General features: G+C 50.4%; 9 protein-coding genes and 2 non-coding genes across 11 annotated transcripts; 4 read left to right on the top strand and 7 right to left on the bottom strand.

Moving 5' to 3' along the window:
* Positions 1 to 115: 115 nt before the first annotated feature.
* On the top strand, positions 116 to 967 carry BJY04DRAFT_220059 (resistance to Congo red protein; the record flags this gene model as incomplete). Its single annotated transcript, XM_073716763.1, has 2 exons — positions 116 to 335; positions 384 to 967. The coding sequence occupies 2 exons, from the start codon at positions 116 to 118 to the stop codon at positions 965 to 967; spliced, it is 804 nt and encodes a 267-aa protein (XP_073569277.1).
* A 636-nt stretch (positions 968 to 1,603) lies between these two features.
* Positions 1,604 to 2,986, top strand: BJY04DRAFT_220058 (uncharacterized protein; the record flags this gene model as incomplete). Its single annotated transcript, XM_073716762.1, has 1 exon — positions 1,604 to 2,986. One exon carries the CDS (start codon positions 1,604 to 1,606, stop codon positions 2,984 to 2,986), a length of 1,383 nt encoding a protein of 460 aa, XP_073569276.1.
* Positions 2,987 to 3,467: 481 nt separating this feature from the next.
* On the bottom strand, positions 3,468 to 5,906 carry BJY04DRAFT_229024 (uncharacterized protein). Its single transcript, XM_073718966.1, has 2 exons — positions 4,550 to 5,906; positions 3,468 to 4,475 (listed from the first exon to the last, which is right to left on the bottom strand). Exons 1-2 carry the CDS (start codon positions 5,696 to 5,698, stop codon positions 3,531 to 3,533), a joined length of 2,094 nt encoding a protein of 697 aa, XP_073569275.1. The 5' UTR covers positions 5,699 to 5,906; the 3' UTR covers positions 3,468 to 3,530.
* Positions 5,907 to 6,818: 912 nt separating this feature from the next.
* On the bottom strand, positions 6,819 to 7,617 carry BJY04DRAFT_193482 (50S ribosomal protein L30e-like protein). The gene is made up of 3 exons (XM_073711920.1): positions 7,506 to 7,617; positions 7,353 to 7,448; positions 6,819 to 7,285 (listed from the first exon to the last, which is right to left on the bottom strand). Exons 1-3 carry the CDS (start codon positions 7,525 to 7,527, stop codon positions 7,023 to 7,025), a joined length of 381 nt encoding a protein of 126 aa, XP_073569274.1. The 5' UTR covers positions 7,528 to 7,617; the 3' UTR covers positions 6,819 to 7,022.
* Positions 7,618 to 7,953: 336 nt separating this feature from the next.
* BJY04DRAFT_t104 lies at positions 7,954 to 8,038 on the bottom strand. Its single transcript has one exon. It is a non-coding gene; the product is annotated as a tRNA-Val (tRNA).
* A 163-nt stretch (positions 8,039 to 8,201) lies between these two features.
* BJY04DRAFT_193481 (uncharacterized protein) lies at positions 8,202 to 8,707 on the bottom strand. The gene has a single exon (XM_073711919.1). The coding sequence runs from the start codon at positions 8,644 to 8,646 to the stop codon at positions 8,377 to 8,379; it is 270 nt and encodes an 89-aa protein (XP_073569273.1). The 5' UTR covers positions 8,647 to 8,707; the 3' UTR covers positions 8,202 to 8,376.
* A 1,552-nt stretch (positions 8,708 to 10,259) lies between these two features.
* On the top strand, positions 10,260 to 15,197 carry BJY04DRAFT_220054 (uncharacterized protein; the record flags this gene model as incomplete). The annotated part of the gene is made up of 11 exons (XM_073716761.1): positions 10,260 to 10,618; positions 10,669 to 11,233; positions 11,285 to 11,639; positions 11,695 to 11,939; positions 11,994 to 12,017; positions 12,071 to 12,263; positions 12,320 to 12,700; positions 12,761 to 13,336; positions 13,396 to 13,507; positions 13,557 to 13,817; positions 13,877 to 15,197. The coding sequence occupies 11 exons, from the start codon at positions 10,260 to 10,262 to the stop codon at positions 15,195 to 15,197; spliced, it is 4,392 nt and encodes a 1,463-aa protein (XP_073569272.1).
* Positions 15,198 to 17,395: 2,198 nt separating this feature from the next.
* On the bottom strand, positions 17,396 to 18,174 carry BJY04DRAFT_193456 (uncharacterized protein). Its single transcript, XM_073711918.1, has 2 exons — positions 17,486 to 18,174; positions 17,396 to 17,436 (listed from the first exon to the last, which is right to left on the bottom strand). Exon 1 carries the CDS (start codon positions 18,106 to 18,108, stop codon positions 17,647 to 17,649), a length of 462 nt encoding a protein of 153 aa, XP_073569271.1. The 5' UTR covers positions 18,109 to 18,174; the 3' UTR covers positions 17,396 to 17,436; positions 17,486 to 17,646.
* Positions 18,175 to 19,166: 992 nt separating this feature from the next.
* Positions 19,167 to 20,512, bottom strand: BJY04DRAFT_229015 (uncharacterized protein; the record flags this gene model as incomplete). Its single annotated transcript, XM_073718965.1, has 1 exon — positions 19,167 to 20,512. The coding sequence occupies exon 1, from the start codon at positions 20,220 to 20,222 to the stop codon at positions 19,167 to 19,169; it is 1,056 nt and encodes a 351-aa protein (XP_073569270.1). The 5' UTR covers positions 20,223 to 20,512.
* Positions 20,513 to 20,937: 425 nt separating this feature from the next.
* Positions 20,938 to 21,017, bottom strand: BJY04DRAFT_t103. The gene has a single exon. It is a non-coding gene; the product is annotated as a tRNA-Glu (tRNA).
* Positions 21,018 to 21,877: 860 nt separating this feature from the next.
* On the top strand, positions 21,878 to 22,645 carry BJY04DRAFT_220051 (DUF1223 domain-containing protein; the record flags this gene model as incomplete). Its single annotated transcript, XM_073716760.1, has 1 exon — positions 21,878 to 22,645. One exon carries the CDS (start codon positions 21,878 to 21,880, stop codon positions 22,643 to 22,645), a length of 768 nt encoding a protein of 255 aa, XP_073569269.1.
* Positions 22,646 to 22,669: the final 24 nt, after the last annotated feature.

Genomic DNA, 22,669 nt, shown 5'->3' with positions numbered 1-22,669 from the left:
TGCGGAGGTATTTATCTTGCCTGCCCCCTGTGGTTCATTGCGCTCCGCTTTTTCTCTTACTCTCAATCTCCGGCACACCTCACAACGTACAAGTCTCCGTAAGGCGTACTACAAAATGGCTGTTTGCTACGACGACAAGGGAAACGAGGATTCGAGCCTCTACACCTGCTCGCAAGATGGCAGCCCTGCTCAATGCTGCCAAATCGGAGACTCTTGCGCTTCCAACGGTTTGTGCGTGAATGACAACGGCCACACAAAATACGCCATCCGCGGCTGCTCAGTACAAGATTGGACCGACGGCCAGGTCGACACCTGTATCGCTCAGTGCCTTCCAAGTAGGTCTCGCGCTCGGTCGTTTTGCACTTATACTAACTCTTGGATAGCTGGCGGTGTCGGTGTCTCAGACTGCGGAGTTGGTGAATTCTGCTGCTTCGGCTTTGGCGGCTGCGACTGCAACAACTCGACCGAAACCTTCAACCTTGACCCCGTGAGCATAGTCGGCAAAATCACCAACGAAACCATCTCCTCCACAACCTCCTCCATCACATCCCCCACCTCAACACCAACATCAGACCCCGGTACGGGCTCCGGTTCAGGCTCCGGTTCAGGCGACTCGGACTCAAGCAGCGCCCTCCCCATCGGTCTCGGCGTCGGTCTCGGTGTTGGCATTCCCCTCTTGCTGGCTATCATCATCGGCGCATTCTTCTTCCTCCGACGGAGACGCAATGCAGCAGTTCCAATTTACGACAAGGCCCCCGCATATGATCAGCACCAGTCCCCGCCGGTTCCGTCAACTCATGCTGGGAGTGACGGTGGCTGGTATCAGTCACCTCCCGCGAGCGATGTGCATGCCGGTGGGGGGTACTTTCAGAAACCGCCGGCGCAGTCATATAACGACCCGCAATCATACAACTCAACGCCCGCGTTTGAGCTACCCACCCGCCAAGACCCGGCTGAGTTGCAATAACCGTCGGTCATAGAGGGCTAGTTGGGAAGAGGACTTGATATTGCTCTTTATTGTGCTGTAAGCGCATGGCAGGCCATTACTAAGAGCAAGATTCTGGGAAGGTGGCATTGGTGGTTCGGTCCGATTTTAATGTACTTCATGCATGATACCAAGCGTGTTTATTTAATCCATGAGTTTGATACATTTTTTGCAATACGACTGTTTTTCATGCGTCTTTCTCACTACAAAAACTTGATGGGTAACTCAAAGACCAATGTTCTAGATGTCTTTCATGCATCTCGTAGTCATTGTTTATGATCGCCGTGGGGATGGCTTGAATACCAATACTATGATTGCAAAGTCAACGGTTGCAGTGGCATCATGGTCTGTCTTAAGCATTCAGAGAAACAACCCACTCACTATGTGGGTAGGAGTAAACATATGCAAGGCAGCCTGTGGTGTTGGTGTCTTGACTGCACATTCACTGTCAACAGCAGTGTGACCTTTGATGATGCCCTTCTGTAAGACACTGCACTGTGTCTTTCCTTCACAGGATATGTTAAAGAATTCTTATAAAAAGCATCCTCATCACTCATATGCCTCTCTCCTCTACAACACTCCTCCTACCTTCCACCACCATCAAACTCACCCTCCAAAATGGAACCCTACACCATCTTGACAATCTACCTCCTTCTCCCCTCTACCATCTTCTACTTTACCATCCGCCGCTACTTACCCTCCAAGAACCAGTCCCACCTCTCCACCCACCCAACTGTCCACAAATACACCCTCGCCTCCGAATGCCGCACCATTATCAGAGGCAGCGAGCTCACCACCGGCCCCCGAAACAGACTCACCCCCCGACAAGCTCGCGCAGGCGAGAACCAAGATCTGCGACGGGTCTTTGGCGTCCATAATGCATTGACCTGTGTGGATGAAGATCAGATAAGGGTGTTTGTGGAGGGGGTTAGTGGGAAGATGAGGATTTCGAATAGGGAGTGGTCCAATCTGGGCCATGTTCTTCGGCATGTTGTCTGGGAGGTTGTTCAGGAAATTGCAGTCGGTGATGGTATTGAATCTCAAGATGAAGATGCAGGTCAAGGCGAAGTACGGGTTAATCTTGTGCTTCTGGTTCAGGCCCTATCCCTCAAACTCCTCCTCTGGGTTCTCTTCGATATGCACAGCCCTATACAGGCAAAACATCTCATCGCTCTCGCCAAAGTCATACATGAAATCTGCACTGATATGAAGAACGGCAACCCAGTTCCTCCGTTCAAACAAAACGAGAGCCTCCACGCAGCCCTCGCAGCCGTCTTCCCACGCCAGCACCACATAACCCACAACCCAACCACCAACCCTCTCAACTGGATCTTACCATGCTATGCCAACCTCTGGCGGTGCGCGCTCAGTACATTCACCGAAACCAAAAACCACAGCGAGTACACCAAGATCCTCATGGCCTTTGCCGGAAAACCAACCCACGCACGGTTCGAACAGATGTACGCCATCTTCAACACCGCCATCGATATCGACTCATTCGTACACGTCCGAACTGGGAAAGAAGCCTCTATTGACTCAACATCAGCCTCAGTCTCAGTCTCATACATCATCCTCGAATCTCTCCGCCTCCACCCACCAACACCACACATCAGTCGAACATACCACATCACCAAACCCGCCTCTCCCTCTCCCTCTGCTGATCCAATCCCTACAACCTCAGACTCAACATTCAAAGACCTCATCTCCCTAACTGCAACAGCCTCTATGCAATCCTGCCACCTCAGCCCCTCAACCTGGGGCGCCGATGTGAACGAATTCAAGCCTTTTCGGTGGACAAAGCTCTCTCCTGTGCAGGGACTGTCGTTTCTGGCGTTTGGGGCTAGGCCCGGGCTTTGTCCTGCGGCGAGGGAGTTTGGGGGGCGGGCTGCGGCGTTGGTGGTGGGGGTTCTGGGGAGTGAGATTAGTAATGGGTGGGAATTGGAGGGGGGGTTGGATGGGGATAATGGTCTGGGGTTGGAGCTTGTTAAAAGGGAGGAGTAGAATTACCAAAATATGAGTGGGGTGTTTGATTTGGATTTGATGGATGAAGGAGAGTTTTTTACTTTGTTGGTTCAGGAATACTGGTTGGATTGGACAGTCAGAGTTTCGTGGATGCAGTAGATGATGAGTCTCCATGTTCTGTATATAGGTAAATGACCTCTAATTCCATCTTCGTCTGGTGTACACTAGGTCGCAGTAGCTCAGACACGTTGACAATTCTCCTGGATGACCCCAAACTCAGCTCATTCAACTGACTTCCAGACCAGTACTGCTGATATAGATGGACAGCCCATGGTGGTTGCTATGGTTCTGTCGGCAAAGGTATGCGCAACCTTTGAGATCCCTTTGCTCTGTGATACAGCTAACTCAAGGGCAGTCCCAAGGGAGATTGATATGCTCCCAATAGGGCTTACACCTACGCAGAGATGGACCGGTTACGCACTATCTTGAATGCATTGCTCACTCCCCGCAATTGTCGTGCACTAGGGGTTACTTTTTACAATAGTGCCAGAGAACGAGAGACTCCAGCGTCAAAAGTCAAAGCTCACATGCCGTCAGGATGGTACGAGGCATACTCTCTCCCCTTTCTCAGCCGCACGCCCTCTCCAAGCGAAAGCTCCCCCACCCGTCCGTCATCGCTCGTCACAGCCCCAATCCATCCGGGCGTTTGATCAAATACCTCGACCCGATGCCACCCGCTCGCAAACCACAGCGGTAACTGCGGCGCAATAATCGACCCCAATCGCATCATAGCAAAGGAATTCAGAGTACCCGTCCATCGCGGAGACCAAGCAGCATATCCTCCTAGCGCTAAGAGCGAGAGAACATGAACCCCAAGGAGAATTGAGATGAAGACCACCCCGGCGAGAGAAATCACAGGAATCTTCGTGTCTGCGCCTAAGTCATAACTGACTGTCAATGTCTTCAGCGAGTTCTCAGGGACATTATATCTAATCCGGGCCTGGTTAGCGAGGAAACCTGCTGCTGTAAAAGCAGCTGCCACGGTGTCGGCTTTCGCATGGAACTTCGTCAGCCAGTCCACGATTTGATCGGCAACGTCCCAGCCATTTTCGCCGCCGTCCCTGTTCCTGATACAGCTGTCCTTTGTACGGCCGTCCAGCCAATTCAGCGGGATCATCTCCACGCAGGCGCCAGACGTCCACATATCGAAATCGTCACGATCGTGAAGGACTGGTGTTGCGTAGGCTTCCGTGTGCCTGGCACGAGACGCAATAAAGGAGCCCTCACCGAAAAGAGCAAGCGCAATGAGAAGGAGTGGGCCCTTGTTCGCTACACCGTTGAGGGCATTCGAGGGCTCGGAGAGGAAGGATTGGCGGCGAGTGATGCTCGTATTGCGGAAGCCCTGCGACTTGCAGCGTAAGTCTTGAGCACAGAGTTCTGTTGGGTCTTCATTCAACAATGGGCCTGCCAGGCCGCCGTTCATGTAGTTTGGGAGCTCGAAGTATCCTGATGTTGTGTCGAGAGTAAGCTTGAAGTATGCGCGTTCTTCAACAGGATAGGAACGCCCAACGTAGCCGATTATGGTGATGTAAGATAAAGAACCTCCGAAAAGTCTTGTCGATTCCGGGTGAGTTTCCACGGAGACTGGGTGACGTTGCTCGGCATGCACACTTGAACACCCCAGATATAAGGGTCATCTGGGTCTAATACCGTCGTTGAGTTGGTGTAATCGACAAAGAAAGCACCCTCAATCTCGTTGCAGTTTTCAGGGAATTCAGCTGCGGGTATGGGGTCGTATTGTGCGGTAGTGTTGATCCGTGGCGCAAACTGCCTGAACAGTCCTGTGTTGAAGTCTGCCGGTAATTCAGCCACGAATGGGTCTGAGAGTCCGGCCATGGTGTTGATAGTTGTTCGACTTCCACAGTAGTCGACATCGGCAGCGTAGTGCTCGGACAGCGGATCGCAGGACATATTGGCTCCTCTCCAAAGTTGTCTCTGGGGCTCATCGCCCGTCGAAAGCTGGAGGGCACCACGAGTCATGATGATCACCTTGTTGCCATCATTACCCATGCCCTCGCGATAATACTCTTCTGGGTCTGTCATATCGAATAGACCAGACATCCTATTCGTCTGGGTGGGAGTCTTGGTGGCACCGGTGGAAAGGAAAACCGCCTGGAGAGGCGAGATGATCAAGCCGAGAATATTCAACAGTATGGAGAGATACAAGAAGGTGCTCCCGTAACGCTTCCAAATCTTGAGGCCAAAAAATCCAGGAAGGTCCATCCACTCCCTGTCTGCGAGCGCTATGGTTTGTCGCAGGGTGAGTGTTTGATTGCGCTGCATATATATCACAGCTGCACTTGCGCAGATGGCGGACGTCAACGGGAGTGTGATTATACCTGCAATCGCCTGGAGAACCCGCGCGGCATGATACCAGCGCTCGTTTCGCCGGTACAGCGACTGCTTTCCCTTTGCGTCGAGGTAGTAGTTATCTGGTGTCGCATAATATTGGTCCGCGGTAATCGGGCGAAATGAGAGTATACAGATAATAACCCATGGAGCAATTGCCAGAGCCGCATAGATCACCGCCAGTATCGGGCCGTATACTGAGCGATGTAGGTGTGCTGAAAATGGCGCCTTGCCAGCTTGGTTCGGGTTGATGGACAATTCGCTTCTGTATGTCGGGGGACGGCGGTCGCCAGATGGTCGAGGAACTGGCTGAAGGGCCACCGAGTCTCGTTCGTCATCCATGTCGAGTAGGACGTCTTGGGTAGTATTCAACACTGTACTTGAGATCGGCGTCCATCATGTTCCGGAGAGGCCTTTTTAGAGCCACCGGAAATCAACAGGACCAGGTACCGACAAAAGGGTCTCAAACTCAGCCTCAACTTAGCAGCGCCAGCGCGTGCCCGATCGGCTTGATGGATATGTTTGGCAAGTTGCAATTCCATCTCCGAAGCTAACTCAGGGCACACTGCATTAGGGTCGCAGCCAAGGCGCGATTTAATCCCCTGGTTGGTGGTGTTTCGCTCTAAGCTTGCCCAGGCTAGCTTCTCGTATCACAAGCTCATCGAGCCGAGAAGATTATTCTACCTATGGGTGAATCAAGCGCGAGCACGCGCAAAGATTGGCGCCGAATGATACTTGTTTCGGACAGATTGAGCCACACTCGTGGGTTGTTGTTTGGGGGAAGTCTCGGATTGTACACCACAAATAGAAGTGTTTGAGGAAGCAAAAATAGGAGGTGCAAGAGGAAACCGGTAAAGACACCTGGAGACTTCCTCCAGCTCAAGTCTATTGTCTAGGCTTGTCGTCTCCAGTGGCTGTCTGCAAATAAGCCTACGAGAAGCTTTTGTTGACTGCGAACAGCACCCTAAGAGATGGCAGATCGATGCTTAGTGCGCTTTTTTTTGGTCAATCATTATATATAGTCCCTTTCGTAGTGGATTCGCTATGGAGTTCAAGTCCGGGGTATGTAATAGGCTGATAGCTCGAAGCTGTTGTCGGTTCAAACTCAATCTAAGGATAGATAAATCTATCCCAATTGTCAAGGCTGGGCTCTAGACACCGTTATCAGCCTGTCCTTTTGACAATCGTTCAAGTATTATCGGCGTCAGAGTGACTATCATTTTATAGGGAGTTCCAGGGTCATGATTCATTGGGCACTTTTGAGGCGGCGGTTCCTGTCACGAATGTTCGATTAGTATGGATTATCGTAATGGATAGGCCTCTTACCTAGTGATAGCGTGCAGTTCGAGTGCATCATACCCCTGCAGTAGATGCTTGACCAAGTATAACCGCGATTTGGCTACAACTAGATGGCGGTCCGCTTACAGAGCTACAGACTACACCACGCTGAGGCAAACAAAGATTCTTCAGTCCAGATATTGTATTTCACCTAGGCCTAGCCTAACCCAGTCCCAAAGCACCTAATCAAAGGCGCCTTGTTCTGTGACGTAAAGCAAAACCTGTTTTCTCAACCACAGCCACTCTCAGTCTTTGATCAACATTATGTCGCGTCAGAGACAATCGAGCACACAATCCTAAATCCCTTCGAACTTCCAAATGAATCCATCTAAATCATAAGGCGCTCGACCTGAATCTTGATAGCCCGGATCTGGGCAGTCAAGTCACTAGCCTCGTTGGTGGTGATGCTGGCGGCGATGACAGGGCGCGAGACACCAGTGGCACGGCCGAGAGCGAGCTTGCTGGGCACGTAGACGTAGGGCACGTTCTTGTCCTCGCAGAGGAGGGGAAGGTGGAGAATGATGGGGAGGGGGGTGGTGTCGGCGGCGAGGACAACGAGCTCGGAGGTTCCGCGATTGAGGGTCTTGGTGGCTGTAGAGATTTCAGTTAGTCATGTTGTCTTGAACTGAGAAAACGGGTGATCATGGTAAGAACAAACCTTCGTTAGCTCCCTTCTTCAGCTGCCTGTAGTGAGAGGCGGACTGGACGAGGTCGAGGAGCTGCTGGGTGAGAGCCTCATCGGCGATGGGCCAGGCTGGACGGAAAGATCGTTAGTGGCTGGAGCAGGGCTGTTTGATGAATGGATACTCACCGGCAGAGGTATCGTCGGACATGATGAAGAAGTTTTTGTTTTTTGATGGCTCACGACTGCGGATCACGGCCGTCTAAGTTGATGGATGAAGTGTTGGAGTGAGGGAGGAGGTGGTGACTGGAAAAGTTGCGGACCTTCAGTGATCTTTTTTTTTCTTATCCGGATGACGCTAGGCTCAATCGGGGGGCGGAATGTCATGTGATATGTTGACAGTCACGTGAGCATGAGCCCTAAGTCAAGTGCTTGAGTCTTAAAGAGTGGCATCCAATCAGTTCCAGGACTATGTCCATGTATAAGAACTACAGAGGAAGTTCCATGAGTTTTCTGGCAGAGCTACAAATGCTTAAGGTCTGGCGTCTGCGCGACCCACTCCTGTTGGCGGAGGCCTCAGGCGGAACAAGATTGCTATAACTAGAACAGGACTGCGCAAAAACAGAGAAAAAAACAATGACCAGTGCCGGGCTCGATCCGGCGACCTTATCGGAACATGTTTCATGTTAACGAGACGTGATAACCAACTACACCAACCGGCCAATTGTTGGAGAAATGAGGCTTTCTTTGTGTCTATATTCAAAACTTTTGTCGCTTTCTAACGAGGGTAGGTGTCAGGCACGTGACTTATCTCAAGCCCTATATATATACATTCCAGATGTTCTTTACTACACTCTGTGTCTTTTTATTGAATTCCATGTCTATTTCTCTATGCAAAATACTATACCCAGAAGCGCCGGGCTTTCTATGCCGATATTGAGCCAGATGTAAGGGTTTCAGCGCTTGTAGTACTGTCTGGTACAGATATATATATCTTTACTGAACACTGGGCTGTTATCCCTCTCTCTGATCAGCAACTACAATTAAATACAGATCATCGCTATCTCGGAACTGGTATGGACGAATGCTCAAATATCCCACGAATCTCCTTAGCCAACGCTCTCAACTCCTTGGGCCCATTCACAGCAGCAAGATCAAGAGCAGTCTTTCCCTCAGTATCCCTGATCGAACGTTCCGCACCACGATTGAGAAGCAGCCGAGCAGCAGCAGGCGAACAACGAAGCACGGCCCAATATAGGGCCGTACGTCTCAGGTACCCTGACGTAAGATTGAGCTGGATGCCTTCGGCTTTCAGCAAGAATCCGAGCATGGCTTCTTGGTCTGCAATCAACGGACCTGACCTTTGGGTAGCAGTCTTTGCGATTTCTCGCGCCGCATTGTGTGAGTTATTTTGTGTTTGTGGCTTTCCTTTGGGTTCATCTTTCGGGGTATCCCTAGCTGCCTTGGGCATAGGCGCTCTAGAGCTTCTTCTCTTTGCAGGTGTATGATCCATTTCTCAGCCCTTGACATCCTGGTTGGATCAGCGGCTGGCTCTGGCCTGGTCTGAAACCGTGATCTAGGTGGCTCCCAAGCGATGCTACCCCGAGCGTTCGGTGGACGTACCGGTGTTGAGTTCCGGACTTTAGGCGTAGGTTTGTTGTTCATATCTGACTTGCACTCTGATTTGCACTCTGATACAGCTTCACGGTCAGCTTTTCCTCAATAGGCGCCAATCTGATCGACTCACGCGTTCAGCTCGTATGCATAGCTGGGAATTTAATGATTGTGAGTCCCTATTTTTTGTCTCCCCTTTTAAATATAAAATTTCAGCTTTTTGGTATGTCCAATAGGTAGCGGCGGGACTATTGAGTCCTCGGCTGGCTCCTTGCGGTCGCGACTGCTAGATGGACGCGCAGATGGCTGGTATCTCATCTCTTCGCGAGTATCTGGGAAGTCTACTATGTGACCACTGGATGGCTCTTGCCGTGCTTTGCTATTACTAGTGGACTCCTTTTAGTTGCTTCGAGACTTAGAGGCTCTTTAGCATTTGCAGACTCTTGTGCTGCTTTCTCTGGTGAGATATGTAGAGACTGGGCTTTCCTGACATCCATTAACTCTTATCTCTACTTCAATATAGGCAGACCTGGACTCGGGGAAAGGAAAACTGAGGCTAGTACCATACTTGCTTGGTGCTCAGGCAATTTTAATATCCTCATCATCTTGTGAGACTGTCGCTGGCGGGTCTTGGGCGGTGCCCTGAGGACTCTTAACTATGCGCGACATGTAGCTCAGGATCTGGCCTGAATAGAGGCTCTGGCTGCTTTTCACAAGAAGGCTACCTGGCAGGCTCGATAGAAGTTCCCCTATCGTCTTTAAATCTGTCCACTTCGGAGCTCGGCTTTTTCTCGAATGCAGGTTTTGAAAGGCAACCTGATAAATCTTCGAGCGCCCCCAGTTGGCGTCCAAGTGATACTGTACCACGCCGAATGCCCACATGGGATCGGAACCTTTGGAAGGGAAAGGAAGGCAGACCTAGGTGGTGAAGACCATAAGGCATGAATGAGATAGAAAGGCTCCCTTAATCAAGTGTCACGTGATTACTAATCACGTTGCGAGTCTCAAAAGTCGAAAGAGGCTCCTCATCGAGACTCCGGCTTCTGCTACTTGCCCGGCGATTGGTCTTTTCTCAGAGTGGGTGCCAGAGTTTTACTGGTCAAAACAGCTTCACGTGATGTGAGCATCTGATCAGGGACTAGCGGCTGCACCACCCTCGAGGGGGATTCCCAACAACCTCTTCTGTTCCACCACGTGACTATTGCAGCTTCACGGAACATGAAGCTCACATGATCTGACACGACACCCCCCGCGGGGTCTTTCCTGAGAGGGTACACGTGTAGATGCACACCTGAATCCTGACACTTTGCCAACCGCTGTTTGATGATGATGGCGCAGGAGGTCAATTGGTCCAAGACAGTTTTCCGGTTGCGAGAGCTGCCAAACACAGTCGAAACAACAGGTGATGTTGCAAGCTTGGTAAGCCAAAAGCTTGGTGACATTTCACACGAACATGTGCTTGTGTGCTCTCTCGCTACAAGCCTCAAACCGTATGAGGATCCGCCTTCTCGAGTGGCAACGGTTATGTTCACTGTCCCTCCTTCGAAGATTACCTTACACGATCAAGACAAACAAGAATGGCACATTCCCCTTGAGGACAACGCTTACATGTGTTCGTATCTCATCTTTGATACCCACTTTCTAGGGATGACCCCAATGAACGACGCGAAGCCCCCTCACAAGTACGAGTATGAATGCACGTTCCTTGGATCTTACAAGCGGTAGCTGATTGTGGAAGCTGCATTGCTGTTTCTGGTTTGGCGAGTCACCCCTTGGGGTCATGGCAGCCAAAAGGAAATGTCAAAGACTTCATGTGGATTCGTGATCAGCTCCCGAGAGCCGCTCTTAACATCAGGACTGTTATCTATGGCTACGATAGCGCAATGACCGAGAGTAAGTCCTTTCAAAGAATCCCTGATCTTGCGCGTGGGCTTGTCACGGCGCTTGCTACTTATGGCTGGGACTCTCCAGCTGCCAAACCCATTGCATTCCTCGCCCATAGCCTGGGAGGTCTGCTAGTCAAACAGGCCTTGATCCAGCTGGCTACCGACTCTGTCGACCTGTACACACGTATCCTTGGGGTCGTTCGTGGAGCGATTTTCTTTGGCGTGCCAAACCTCGGCATGAACCAGTCGTCATTCCGGGTACTCGTCAAGAACTATGCCAATGCGGCCTTGATAGATGATATTGGCGAAGACTCACCGTATCTTGATCGGCTGAATTGCTCGTTTCTGGAGAACCCATTGGTCACGAAATTGACCTGTTTCTGGGCCTACGAGACCTTGAAGTCTCCTACACTCGTTGTAGGCTCTATGCAATTTCCTGTCTGATTGGAAACAGCTCACGGATGACAGGTAAACGCCAGCGGAGAAGTAGGTAGACATGGTTCTGAAGCGATTCTGGTCAGTCGAGAGTCAGCGACGTGCAGGCTCGTACACAACAACGATTCTGTAACCATTCCTATCAACGCCACTCATTCCGACATGGTGAAGTTTGAACGAGGCTCTCACTATTTTGATATTGTCATCTCCAAGTTGTCGCATATCCTCTCATCTACCCGTTACGTCCAGCAGCCCATCTCAGAGGCCGAGAGCCCATTTGGTTTCAACGCTGGCGAGCACAGCGTATCTGGCGCACAAATGGAAACCCGTAATGTACGATCCTTGAGTACAAGTGGCCGTCAAGAACCGCTGAGAGACAAGTTGAAAGGTATATGGCCAAAGACACAAATCGCTTGACACATCCAGTTAATCTTGAATTGTAGCCGTGCTCCGGGATTTTACGCGCAAATCAAAACTCTCTGACTCCGAAGAGGCCGACATCAGGGGTACGACTTATGTAGATATTCAAGAAGCCATTGGGGAGCTACAGGCCTTTCAAGAGCAGAAGGAAAACCAACTGTATATGGGGAGAACTAAGCCCTTTCTCCTGTCGATGCAGCAACTTGGCGATGTTGCCGAGCATCTCGGAATGGTCTTAGGGGGCTCTGATTTGATGAATTACGTATGGGTGAGTACTGAAGCTCGAACCACGCTATGAGCATGGTCGCTTACAAATCCCAAGGGATCGATGAGGTATATTTTGCGTGTAAGTGCAGCTCACTCTAGAGGCTCTTCGACCTACCAATGCAGATTATCTAGGTCTTATCTGAACTTCCTGATATATTCAACAAGATCTTGACGACATACCAAGAGATTGGAGACGCCATGCCTCAACTCCTAGAGTACGAAACGGTTTTCGATTCACAATCTCACTTGAGAGAGGTCTTAGTCATGATCTTCCAGGATATCCTGGCCTTTCATGCAGACATTATTGAACAGCTGAACCAGAGACGTGAGTAGATCTGGGTTTCCAGCGCCGACTATCAAGAGACACTAACCCCTCAGTAGAATGGAAGCGAATATTTGTCTTCTGGTGGGCGGGCTCTGCTCGCCGAATCAACAATACCAGAGAAAAAACCGCACGAAACAAACGATTACTCGAGAACCCTGTCTCGATCGCGAAGTTTGAGAGTATCCACCATGACTATATGACCTCAATGCACGCCAATGACCGAGAGATGGAAAGGCATATCAAAGAATCCAAGGACGCAGTTCTGGAGTGGCTCTCCCCTTATGATTGTGAATCTGAACAGGGCAAACTTCGCAAAACGAGATCTGTCTGCAAAGATCCTGGTCGCTGGTTTCTCGAGAGTGCTAAATACAAAAAGTGGGTGGGCGGTGGTGATCATCAATCCTCACTATTGTGGCTCAGCGGGATCCCGGGTGCAGGTATGTTCCACCTTGCCCAGTGCTATAGATCTCATTCCGTATCCTTATCACCAATATCAGGCAAGACAGTGCTCGCTTCAGTTGTTGTGGATCACATTCGGCGTGTATTAAAAGGCAGTTCTGACGCAGTTCTGGGCTTTTTTTATTGCGAGCACGGCGATGATACGAGAAACTCCTTCGTAACTGTTGCCAGGTCAATACTAGCCCAGGTCTTGGGCAGGAACACACACCTGTTGCCGTACTTTCTCGGAATGACGAACGGCAGTGCATCACTGACGTCGGAAAGTGTCGCCGAGGAGATGCTAAACACGGCGCTGAGATGTTTTGAAAAGGTGTATATCGTCATCGATGGTCTTGATGAATGCGATCGTGACTCCAGGAAATCGATAACAAGATGGTTTCGGGGACTGGTAGACAGCGCCGACACGGAACCAGGCTCCATCAGATGCCTCTTCATCAGCCAGGATGACGGGGCCCTTGCTAGAGATCTTTGTCACGTTCCAACTATTGAAATCAAGAGACAGAACGTCGCTGATATTGAAGAGTTTATCAATTTTCGACAGAAGGAGATAGAAGATACGTTTGGCGCCATAAAGAATGCCGGTGTGGGGAAAATTGTCTCTGCACGAGCGGGAGGTATGATAACTGACTTGCTCGAGATGCGAATGCAATTGCGGTCTTTCTGATGGATGCAGGGATGTTCATCTTCGCCGAGTTATTCTTAAATTATCTTCAGGACCAACCGAGTGTACAAGCCCTTCGCGATCAACTACGCGAGGAAAATCTGCCTATGGAGCTGAATCAAGTGTGCGTACTTCCACGGTCATCATGTGGCACTAGGGCTGACCTCTTGCAGTTATGGACGCATATACAAACGTGTGCTTGAGGCTAGAGGTAATCATATGGTGAGTTACATTAAGCGTATATTGGGCTGGATTGTCTACTCCCAGAGGCCGCTGCGGTGGCGGGAGATACAAGGAGCGGTCTGCATAGACCTCGAGAACAAGAGTGTCGACTACGATAGACGAATGGTTGATGGTCCCAAGAACCTCTTTGCGTCCCTCGTTGTTATGCAGGACAATGGTTTTGTTGGCCTCGTTCATGGAACTGCAAGGCAGTAAGTCGTTGAGGTAAAATCCCGGAGCGCTTGATTTGAAGACTAAAACCCACGTCCAGATTCTTAGCGAAGAAAGACGGCTTGACTGGAAAGCCTCATTTACAGCCCCAAGACGCGCATTACTCGCTGGCCAAACTGAGTCTCTCTTATCTCAGCTTCCCGCAGTTCGACTTGAAGCGGGGACTTGATGATATCAAACTGGATCTTCTCAAAGGCTTCTATGCGTTTTATGACTATGTATCTGTGTACTGGGCAATTCATTTGATGCTCGCGGTCTCGGACTCTAATCTTGGAGATGAAAAACTCAATGATCTACGGGAGCTCTTGGAGAAATTCATCGATATGCGATGGGTACGCATGCCCAAGCCTAAGCCCCGTGATCTCAAACGCATAAGCACTGCACTAGAACGCATCAAGCCTTCGAGTAAGGATAAGGACGAAAAATGCACGCAAGCTGTTGGATGGGCGAAGAAGCAGACTGGACCAGAGGGAACGGTTCCAAATCCAGACTTTGAACCTCTCGACTTATGCCAGGTAACGAACAAACTCAGATCCGCATGTGAAAATCTACCCCGTGAGGATTCTGAGGGCTTGCAAGTATTCTACGGCACGAAACGGTTCAAATGCCGCAGACTTAACTGCTACTATTATCACGAGGGGTTCAGGACACACCGTGAGCGAAAAAGACACACCAACAAGCACGATCGCCCGTTCCTGTGCACCGTTTCAGGCTGCCCCATGGAGCTTCATGGCTATCCGACAGACAAGGAGTTAAAGACCCATCTTCTCGTGAGCCATGGTAGAGATGAGTTTCATGACACGGACACTTTCGACTTTCCGCCCCAACCTAGAGAGAAGCGTCTCAAGCCGACTCAGCGCGACCGAAAGTACAAGTGCCCTAGGTGTGATAACTCATACACCACCAACAATAACCTAAAGAAGCATCTTCAAGGGCACGATGGGGTGACCTATAAATGTGACGAGTGTAATAAGGAATTCACCCGCAAAGATGCTCTTGAACGCCACCGAGGCGTACACGGTGAAAGCAAATTTGAATGCTCTGGATCCCTCGAGAACGGAGAAGCCTGGGGGTGTAAAGCATCATTCAACAGGAGGGATAGGTACCTAGAGCACTTTCAGACAATCAAGGGCCGTAACTGTGTTAGGCCATTGTTGGAGGAGAAATCGCAAGCTAGTGGTGACGACAGGACGACAGAAACCAACATTTTCGCTGGTCAGATCGGCGAGAATGCTGCTATACTCTTTGACATTGGAAAGAATCTGCCGTCTTTCTCTCAGTTTCTGAAACTATGCAAGCTTGATGAGTCTACGATAAAGACTCAGTCTGGGGCAACAACACCATCACAAGACCAGGGTTGATAGGGTTTTTAATACACGTCGCCATTAGGTCATGCGCTATGGGAATCTCCAGCTGGGAAGTCTCTTTGATGTTCGGAGGCCTTCTACCTATCTATTCTAAGAAACAGCATTTGCTTTGGTCATGTCCTGTGAACACAGAACGCTTGGCCGTCAAATAGGATCGCTCTCTCCATCCACGGAGCAGTCTTGGTCTGGCAGTCGCAGTCCACTTTCGACGGCGTATTCAGTCTTTCTCATCTTGCGAGCTTTGACTTCCTGTCCCTGATCAGCCTTCTGTTTACTGAATCCCACGGTACCGGGGGCCTATTGACGGGGCATATAACCCACCTCTTCGACTGTCTCTTTCATGACATATCGAATTACGCAGACCTTCTTGACCTGCCCCAGACGCCAAACGCGACCAATTGCTTGATCTTCTACGGACGGATTCCATTGCGGCTCAAGAATGTGGACTCGGCTTGCGACAGAAAGATTGTTAAGGCTGTTTACCAATTGTAAGCTTTGAACACAATGCAGGGTGTCCCCCGAGTCCCTACCCTACCGCACCAGTTCCGATTGTCATCAGCAGCACCCTTAGGGAAGGAATGTTTTGGAACTCTATTAGTGCATTCTTTCGTTGCGATGGCTTCATTATGCCATCAACTCGGCTGAACCGCACGCCGTTTTCCTCAAGCATTTTGCCCACAAGGTCGAGGCTTCTCCTCCAGAAGGAAAATACGATACTGTCAACCAGATTCAGCATGATTCGAGTCCTTGAAAGGACCACACGCACCTTTTTTCTTGCTTATAGTGTTCCTTTATGTCTGCTAGTAAAGCGACCAGTTTTGTCGGGTAAGGCCTGTAATTCAGGCCACTGGTAGCCTCCTGGAAACCACGATTCCATTCAGACTGCACATCTTGCATGAGAACATCCCCGTCTACATCAGATTGTGGCTCTTCATGATCCCGATGGTCAATTTTCTCGTTCCCAGAATGCGTTTGAGCACAGCCTTCGCACTTCAAGGAACAAGTCAAGGGTAGCTCGTGCTCTCTCACCGTTCCAGCCTCAACTGGTGTTAGTACGATTGTTGCGTGGTTACATACCGAGCAAACTGCCTTTCCATCCTGCTCAAGCAAAGATACGATTTCGTCTTCAGTGAGCCCCTCCATATACATCAAGCCAGTATTGCAAAACATACGCTCTCTCAACATACCAGTGAGCTCTTTTCGACTTTTTCTCGCAGGCTCCATGCTAATCGCCCTTTGGTAACTGATTCGCTGGGCTTTCAAAGCGCGATAAGCTATGGTTTCTGCTTTGGAAAGAGTTAGACAATATTCTTTCGCGATGCCGCCGAGTGCAGGAAAAATATGTTCCATATTGCGCCGGAGATAGATAGACTCAAGTAGGAGCTTGAGCTTTGCAAAGTCCAATTTCTTTGTTGGCCTTCCGACTGAATGGCTCCTCCCCTCGATATGCTTTCGAAAGGTCGCTGCATTCTCTAATTGGGGAATGCGCAGCAGTCGCACCAGCGAGGCGATATCGATGAGTGAGTTCTGAATCGGTGTTCCTGTGATGCACCAACGGATCGACGCTGAAAGATTGGCTATAGCCTGAAATTGCTTCGTCGATGCGTTCCGGACCACATGAGCTATTCGTGCTTTCAGTTCCTATACCTGCAACATTGTACTATAGTGATCAAGGGGACGACAATCTATACCTTCATCGAGAATCAACCTATGCCAATGGAAACAGATAAGAACTCCCCCACCTTGGCGCGAATCCGACTCAACTGTGGCGTAGGTTGACAAGACGATATCGTAGGGAAGATCCGAATTTATAGATATGCTTCTGGCTGATCCATGATATTTGTAGCAATTCAGAACATCAGGATTGACATGTCTTTTCATCGTTAGCATACGCAGCCCATATTCCAGAGGCAGGTAGGTACCTTTTGATCTCTTCGAGCCAACCGTCAAGCAATACTGTAACTCATTCAGCAAAAAACAGTCCACATCTTCTTTAGGGGTACACTCACGAGCCGAAGGGACAATAACCAAAGTGGAGTTTACAGGGACTAAAGACGGGTTTATCTTCCTGTCCTTCAATGCTTCAGCTGAAGGCCATTGACTGCGGAATCTGCTAGCCACAATACTAGCAATCATGGTTAAAGTCTTCCCCAAGCCCATATCGTCGGCAAGGAGGCCCCCAAGAATATCTGTAGGATTTGTGCTTGTCGCACCGGTAATGATGTGTTTGTATCTGTTTCCCGAGTTAGAGCTGAGAGGACGGCCGGGAGCTTTCAATTTACATGGGCTTCCTAGTAACCTCGCTCTCTAAACGCCAGAGATCTTTGGAACTCACAGGTCGGACTGATTCTTTGCGGAGGACGAACTCCACCCCTTCTCGCTGGTGTCTGGGGTCGGTGGTTAGTCTAAGCTTCCCCATGGGCCGCAGGACTTAAGAGGCCCCTCACCTTTGGAGTTCAGTCTTGATGCTTCCTTTAAAATCCGTTTCGTCGAAATAAATCGGCCCCAGTTGATCTTCGGGCGCTGCCTCGTCGTTCTCTATGTCTCCTAGAACAAAATCGGGCGAGGAATTCGCATTGCGGCGATTGCTCTTCTCAAGAAGAAGAGGGGGCAAAACAGCCCCAGTGGTAAGAATGCCTTCTGCAAAACGGAAACACTGCGGATTCTCATAGAGTATGCCCACCGGCTTTGCATGCGGCTGCTGCAGGAACAACTGATACCGTCCGAGATCCCTGGCAAGCTGCTCCCCGACAGAGGCGGGTCCAAGTATAAGAATGGAGATCGAGAGTGTATCCCCTGCTTTTGCCAATCTCCTCTGAAGCTCTACTTTGGGTATGAGGGCCTTCCATGTCAGGCTCCCAGCTCCCGAGAGTGCCTTTAGCGCGTTGTGAGTTCGGGTATTCATGGTCGCTATAGGTTTGTCGCCCGCTAGTATCTCGCACCGATCCTGATCTATGTGGAGAGACAGGTAAGCAAAGATCTCATTATTCAGTCCCGGAATCTCGTCAATTGAAATCGGCTCGGAGGTCTGCACGGGGTCAACTCGGATGGGTATATTTTTTAACTATGTAAGTCTGTCACTCATTGTTGAGCAGCCTTCGGAGAGCGAGCCACACACCATTCCAAAACATATATCCTCTTCGACCTCCTCGGCTAGATAGTCCTCCAATAGCTGCGGCTCGTTGGGCCCATGCGGCAAAAGCGGAAGCTTGAACGAGCCCTGAGATGGAGTTTCAAGCCAGATTTCTGGCAGTGCGGGTAACTCTCACACAACATTCAGGATCTGTCTTCTCTTCTCTTTGACTGCCCGAGACTTACGGTTGGGTTGCGAATGGTCTCCAGCATCTCCACTGAGCAAAGCCCCTGCCGTCCACGCGGTATCTTGCTGCACACTGTGTTCTTCATAGGGGCTTCGAGAGCGAGACGTGAAGCCAGAGCTGGGAGCTGAGAAGTCTTCCAGCCTGACGCGCTTCCAAAAGTCCTCATCATCGCCCTGGGAAGTTACTTCCTCTGGATCGAGTGGTCTTTTGGGGGTTGAGTATCCTGACATGATGGTCCACGGCTGTCAGCTGGAGGCGAGCTACGCATCAGAAATTAGAAGCGAGAAGAATGATAGCAGAACAGGTTTCACCTCCTGAGCAAGCTGATTGTCGAGGCGCCTACCCGAGGCGCCCGGCAAGGCTGATTTTCTGGCTTCATGCAAGTCCTGCAGCAGGGTTAGATAATTGGCTAGGTATCATATTGCTTTTTCGCCTCTCCGTTTCCCTGGTTATTCTCATTCTCTTCAAATCTCACGAGGCTCTGGATACGTAATATTAAGTGCGAATTCAAAGGTGTATCCTCTATAGCTTTTCTCCAGACTCACACTATGTGATAGAGAAAGTTACTGCTACATAAACCCAAGCCTAAACATACAAAGAAATTAAACAACAGCAATATATCCTACCAGAAAATTAGCCCAACCTAAACCCTTGCCCCCCTCCCCCTCCTAACTCTCCGATGATACAAAACCGTCAACCCAAAATGATAACAAAACAACACCCCCCAAAGCAGCACAATGACCCCTACAAGCACAACCGTAAAGAGAATCGAAGCAAGCGCAAACCCCCTGCAGAATCTCTGAAACACCCCGTTCTCGTGCAGTACCTCTGTCGCTAATCCCACCTGCATCGCCGATAGCAGCACAGACATGTACACCAGCATGGTGAGAAACCAGGAGAAATTCCGCTCAAAGAACGCCCGGTACCAGGTTGACGAGGACATGAACCCGAAAACCAGGTTGCGGGGGGAGAACGTCGAGGGCGTGAGCCGGTAAAGGGAGTTGAGGCGGCTGAGACGGAGTTCGCCGAAGTGGTAGCGCCGGTTGATGCTGTTGTTGCTCTCGTGTACATAATCGTGACTGTGTCCATCGGGTCCCAGCTCGCCCTTCTCGAACCAGTCCAGAAACTCCCTGACAAGCGCCGTCCAAGCAGCCCAAGTGACATCCCCCGCAAGGATACGCTCGTCCTGCGCGATCTGGAAATCGATCTTGCTGCTAATCAACCACGCGTAGGACAGGAGGAGGCCACATGCCGAGCTATGCACCTCCCCCCTGGGACAAATCTCCTTCTGCCAGAACGCATAGTCGAGGAGATACTCCGGCACAGGCTTCAGCAGGATCTGGCCTGGGCTCCAAACTAGATGCTCGTTGGCCGACTCGGTTAACACGATCTTCCGACTCAGCAGCCTTTGTCTATGAAGTGGCCGGGCTGGCCTCGGGAGACCTGCAAGCCAGAGGAGGTGATGGATTTGGTTGATTCTAGGGGTTGCCAGGTCGTGGGTTAGGTACGATGCGAGGTCGGCGTGGGGCTTTATGAGCTTGTGCGGGAAGTTTAAGCCCGCTGGGTGGATGTGTTGCTTGGTGGAGTATATGCTTGCACTGGGTGAGAACGGGGGTGTTAGAGCCTTTGTCTTTTTTGGAGGCTGGTAGTGGCATGGCGAAGAGGGTCTTGAGGGCTCATGAGCGGCACCGGTGGACATGTCTGCTGTGAGCTTCAGGAGGCGGCTTGTTTGAGTTCGCGCTGTTGTTGATGGCTCAGGTGGTCACCAAGGTGAGAGGCGTCTTCGAGTTAGAGCGAGTTGATTATTGACCTCAGCGATCTAGAATAATACTAAAGCGGGATTTCATCATCATCACGGAGGAAAGTCTGGCTTTTGGGAATCGCTCGCTTGTTATGCAGACCTCAGCCTGATGCATGCACCTAGCCACCAAAGTATTGATGTGTACCTCTCAGCCGATGGCATGTTTGCATCTTCTGTCCGCCCCACCAATTACAAGAAGCTGCGTGATCAAGATAGCGAAACTCGCCTGGCCATGCGTGTGCAGCGCAGAAACTGGAAGCAGTAATTGCACGACATGAGAAGCGGCCAGAGGACCTGAATATTCCGGACAGTGCTGGAAACACCCTGCAGATGGAATCTATGGAGAGACGCGCATCGATTGTCAAATATCTTATTGCGGCGGTAATCAACTAGACGAATGGATTCTATTTGACAAGAAAGCCCTCGAATTAATCTCCCCGGGAGTCTTGATCAGATTCGGTGAGCTGCGAGGCGCAGCCGTCACACCACAGCAAGGCTGCTGGATGAGATCCTACCAGGCCTCCTCATGACACGTACTTGAACATCAAAAGGTCTGCTGAGGGGAAAATAATAAAATGAAAGTGGTTCACTAGCTTGATTGATAAAAAGAGAATTCCGATACAGGGAATCGAACCCTGAGCCGGTGCGACCACTTATGAGAGGCACCAATGTTAACCATTACACCATATCGGATCTTGTTGTGAAAGAACTGCGTTTTCCTGGATTCTAAAGCAAACCAAACTTCAAGGCAGCGTCCCCCTTACTCTGGGTTCAGCGACAGTCGATTGGATGTCGAACAGCAACTGGAACGTGCAGACCCAGAAACCAAATGGTGGAAAACATGAGAACCTAATATCAGCCCGCCGTAGGGTCTCCACCTCCAAGCGTCGCGGGTGCGATCGCCGTCTCTCACTTCTTGTCCAAGCCCTAACTCCGCCCCTGACCTCAGCAAACTATTTGGTAGTCACTGCTGATGTAGGGCAATAGCGGAAATGCATCAATCCATATTTGTGCTTTTGGCTCAGCAAGGCCCGCGTATTCGTCCAAAAAGGGGAGATTGAGGATGCTGATCCTGGTAATACGAGAGAGCAGCCGCGACGATAGAGTAATCCCATTTGCACTATCATGGAAACACCCCCGAGGCTTGATCTCAGTGCCTATAGAGCCAAGTCTTATGGTAGAAGATCTGCACCAATGTGGATGTCTCTTCTAGCTTGTGAAGCAATCACCACTCAGCTGGAGGTGGCTTCGCCCTCTGCGCGCGACGTTTATCCACAAATGGTCAAAAACACGAAAATCAAAATGACTGTTCAGGAAAGAACTGATTACGGATCTATATCAACTTTCAGCCTCATTCAGGGTGTCTCGTATTTCTCCGACGCCCAGCTTCTGTTTATCTCTCGTCCAGCATCAGCCGCATCTATGTGACGTGGAGAGAAGAAAGTCCAACGTATAATAAAGAGATGTAGTCTCCTTCCAGAGAAAAGTTGTTCTTCTATTCAAATTATCTCATCGTACCATTCAGATAAATCAAACCACACTCTGCCACCGCAATGTCCCTCTTCAAGAAAATCTTTCGCCGCAAGACCAAACCCCCGCTCGCCTGCTCCGAGCTCCCCCTCGAAGAACTCGACAACCACGTGCACACAAACGCCTGCTTCCTCGACATCCAGCCTCTCACCGTGCTGGAACTCTACCAGTCCCAGGGCTGCCAGTCCTGCCCGAAGAATGTCCCTGAGATTCACAAGGCTGTTTCCTCCTTGGCTCCGAATCTAGCTCTTCTCACGTTTAACGTGACCTATTTCGACCGCACGGAGTGGCAGGATACCCTCGCGCAGAAGGCCTGGGACTCGAGACAGCGGGCGTATGTGGCCCGGTGGGACCGGAAGACAATCTTCACGCCGCAGATTATCGTCGATGGGGTCGCTGACTCTACCGGGGTGACGGTTAACGATACGCTTGAGATTGTGGAGAGGGCGAGGGAGATAAGAAAGGAGAGAGGATGGAATATCTTCCTTGATGCGAATGATACGGATGTGAGGATTGACTCGGATAGGGCGGAGAGTGTGCCGCATGATATCCTTCTCGCGGCGTACGATCCTGCTTTGCAGACTGTCAAGATCACCAAGGGAGTGAATAAGAGAAAGAAGCTCCCGCACAGGAATGTGGTTAAGAGTGTGCAGAAGATTGGGGTTTGGGAAGGAGGGAATCTGACACTTCCATTGCCGGATCTGGCTGAGGCTAGGAGGAATGGCTGGGGGTTGCTGGCGTTTGTGCAGGAGCCTTCTGGGGGTGCGATTGTTGCGGCGCATGGTGTCTAGCTTAGGGTTGCTTGCTCTAGGAAT

This window comes from Aspergillus karnatakaensis (assembly GCF_047715665.1).
Source record: "Aspergillus karnatakaensis strain CBS 102800 unplaced genomic scaffold BJY04scaffold_37, whole genome shotgun sequence".
Classification (NCBI taxonomy): domain Eukaryota; kingdom Fungi; phylum Ascomycota; class Eurotiomycetes; order Eurotiales; family Aspergillaceae; genus Aspergillus; species Aspergillus karnatakaensis.
This window is presented reverse-complemented; position numbering and strand designations above follow the sequence as displayed.

Bases quoted from the DNA above. Each gene is read 5' to 3' on its own strand.
- BJY04DRAFT_229024 (XM_073718966.1), bottom strand. From the start codon at position 5,698: ATGGATGACGAACGAGACTCGGTGGCCCTTCAGCCAGTTCCTCGACCA. The intron at 4,476-4,549 runs GTTCTTTATCTT...GCATACTTCAAG, and splicing joins ATCGACAAGACTTTTCGGAG to CTTACTCTCGACACAACATC.
- BJY04DRAFT_193482 (XM_073711920.1), bottom strand. From the start codon at position 7,527: ATGTCCGACGATACCTCTGCCG. The intron at 7,449-7,505 runs GTGAGTATCCAT...CTTTCCGTCCAG, and splicing joins GTCCGACGATACCTCTGCCG to CCTGGCCCATCGCCGATGAG. The intron at 7,286-7,352 runs GTTTGTTCTTAC...AAATCTCTACAG, and splicing joins GAAGAAGGGAGCTAACGAAG to CCACCAAGACCCTCAATCGC.
- BJY04DRAFT_193481 (XM_073711919.1), bottom strand. From the start codon at position 8,646: ATGCTCGGATTCTTGCTGAAAGCCGAAGGCATCCAGCTCAATCTTACG.
- BJY04DRAFT_193456 (XM_073711918.1), bottom strand. From the start codon at position 18,108: ATGAATACCCGAACTCACAACGCGCTAAAGGCACTCTCGGGAGCTGGG.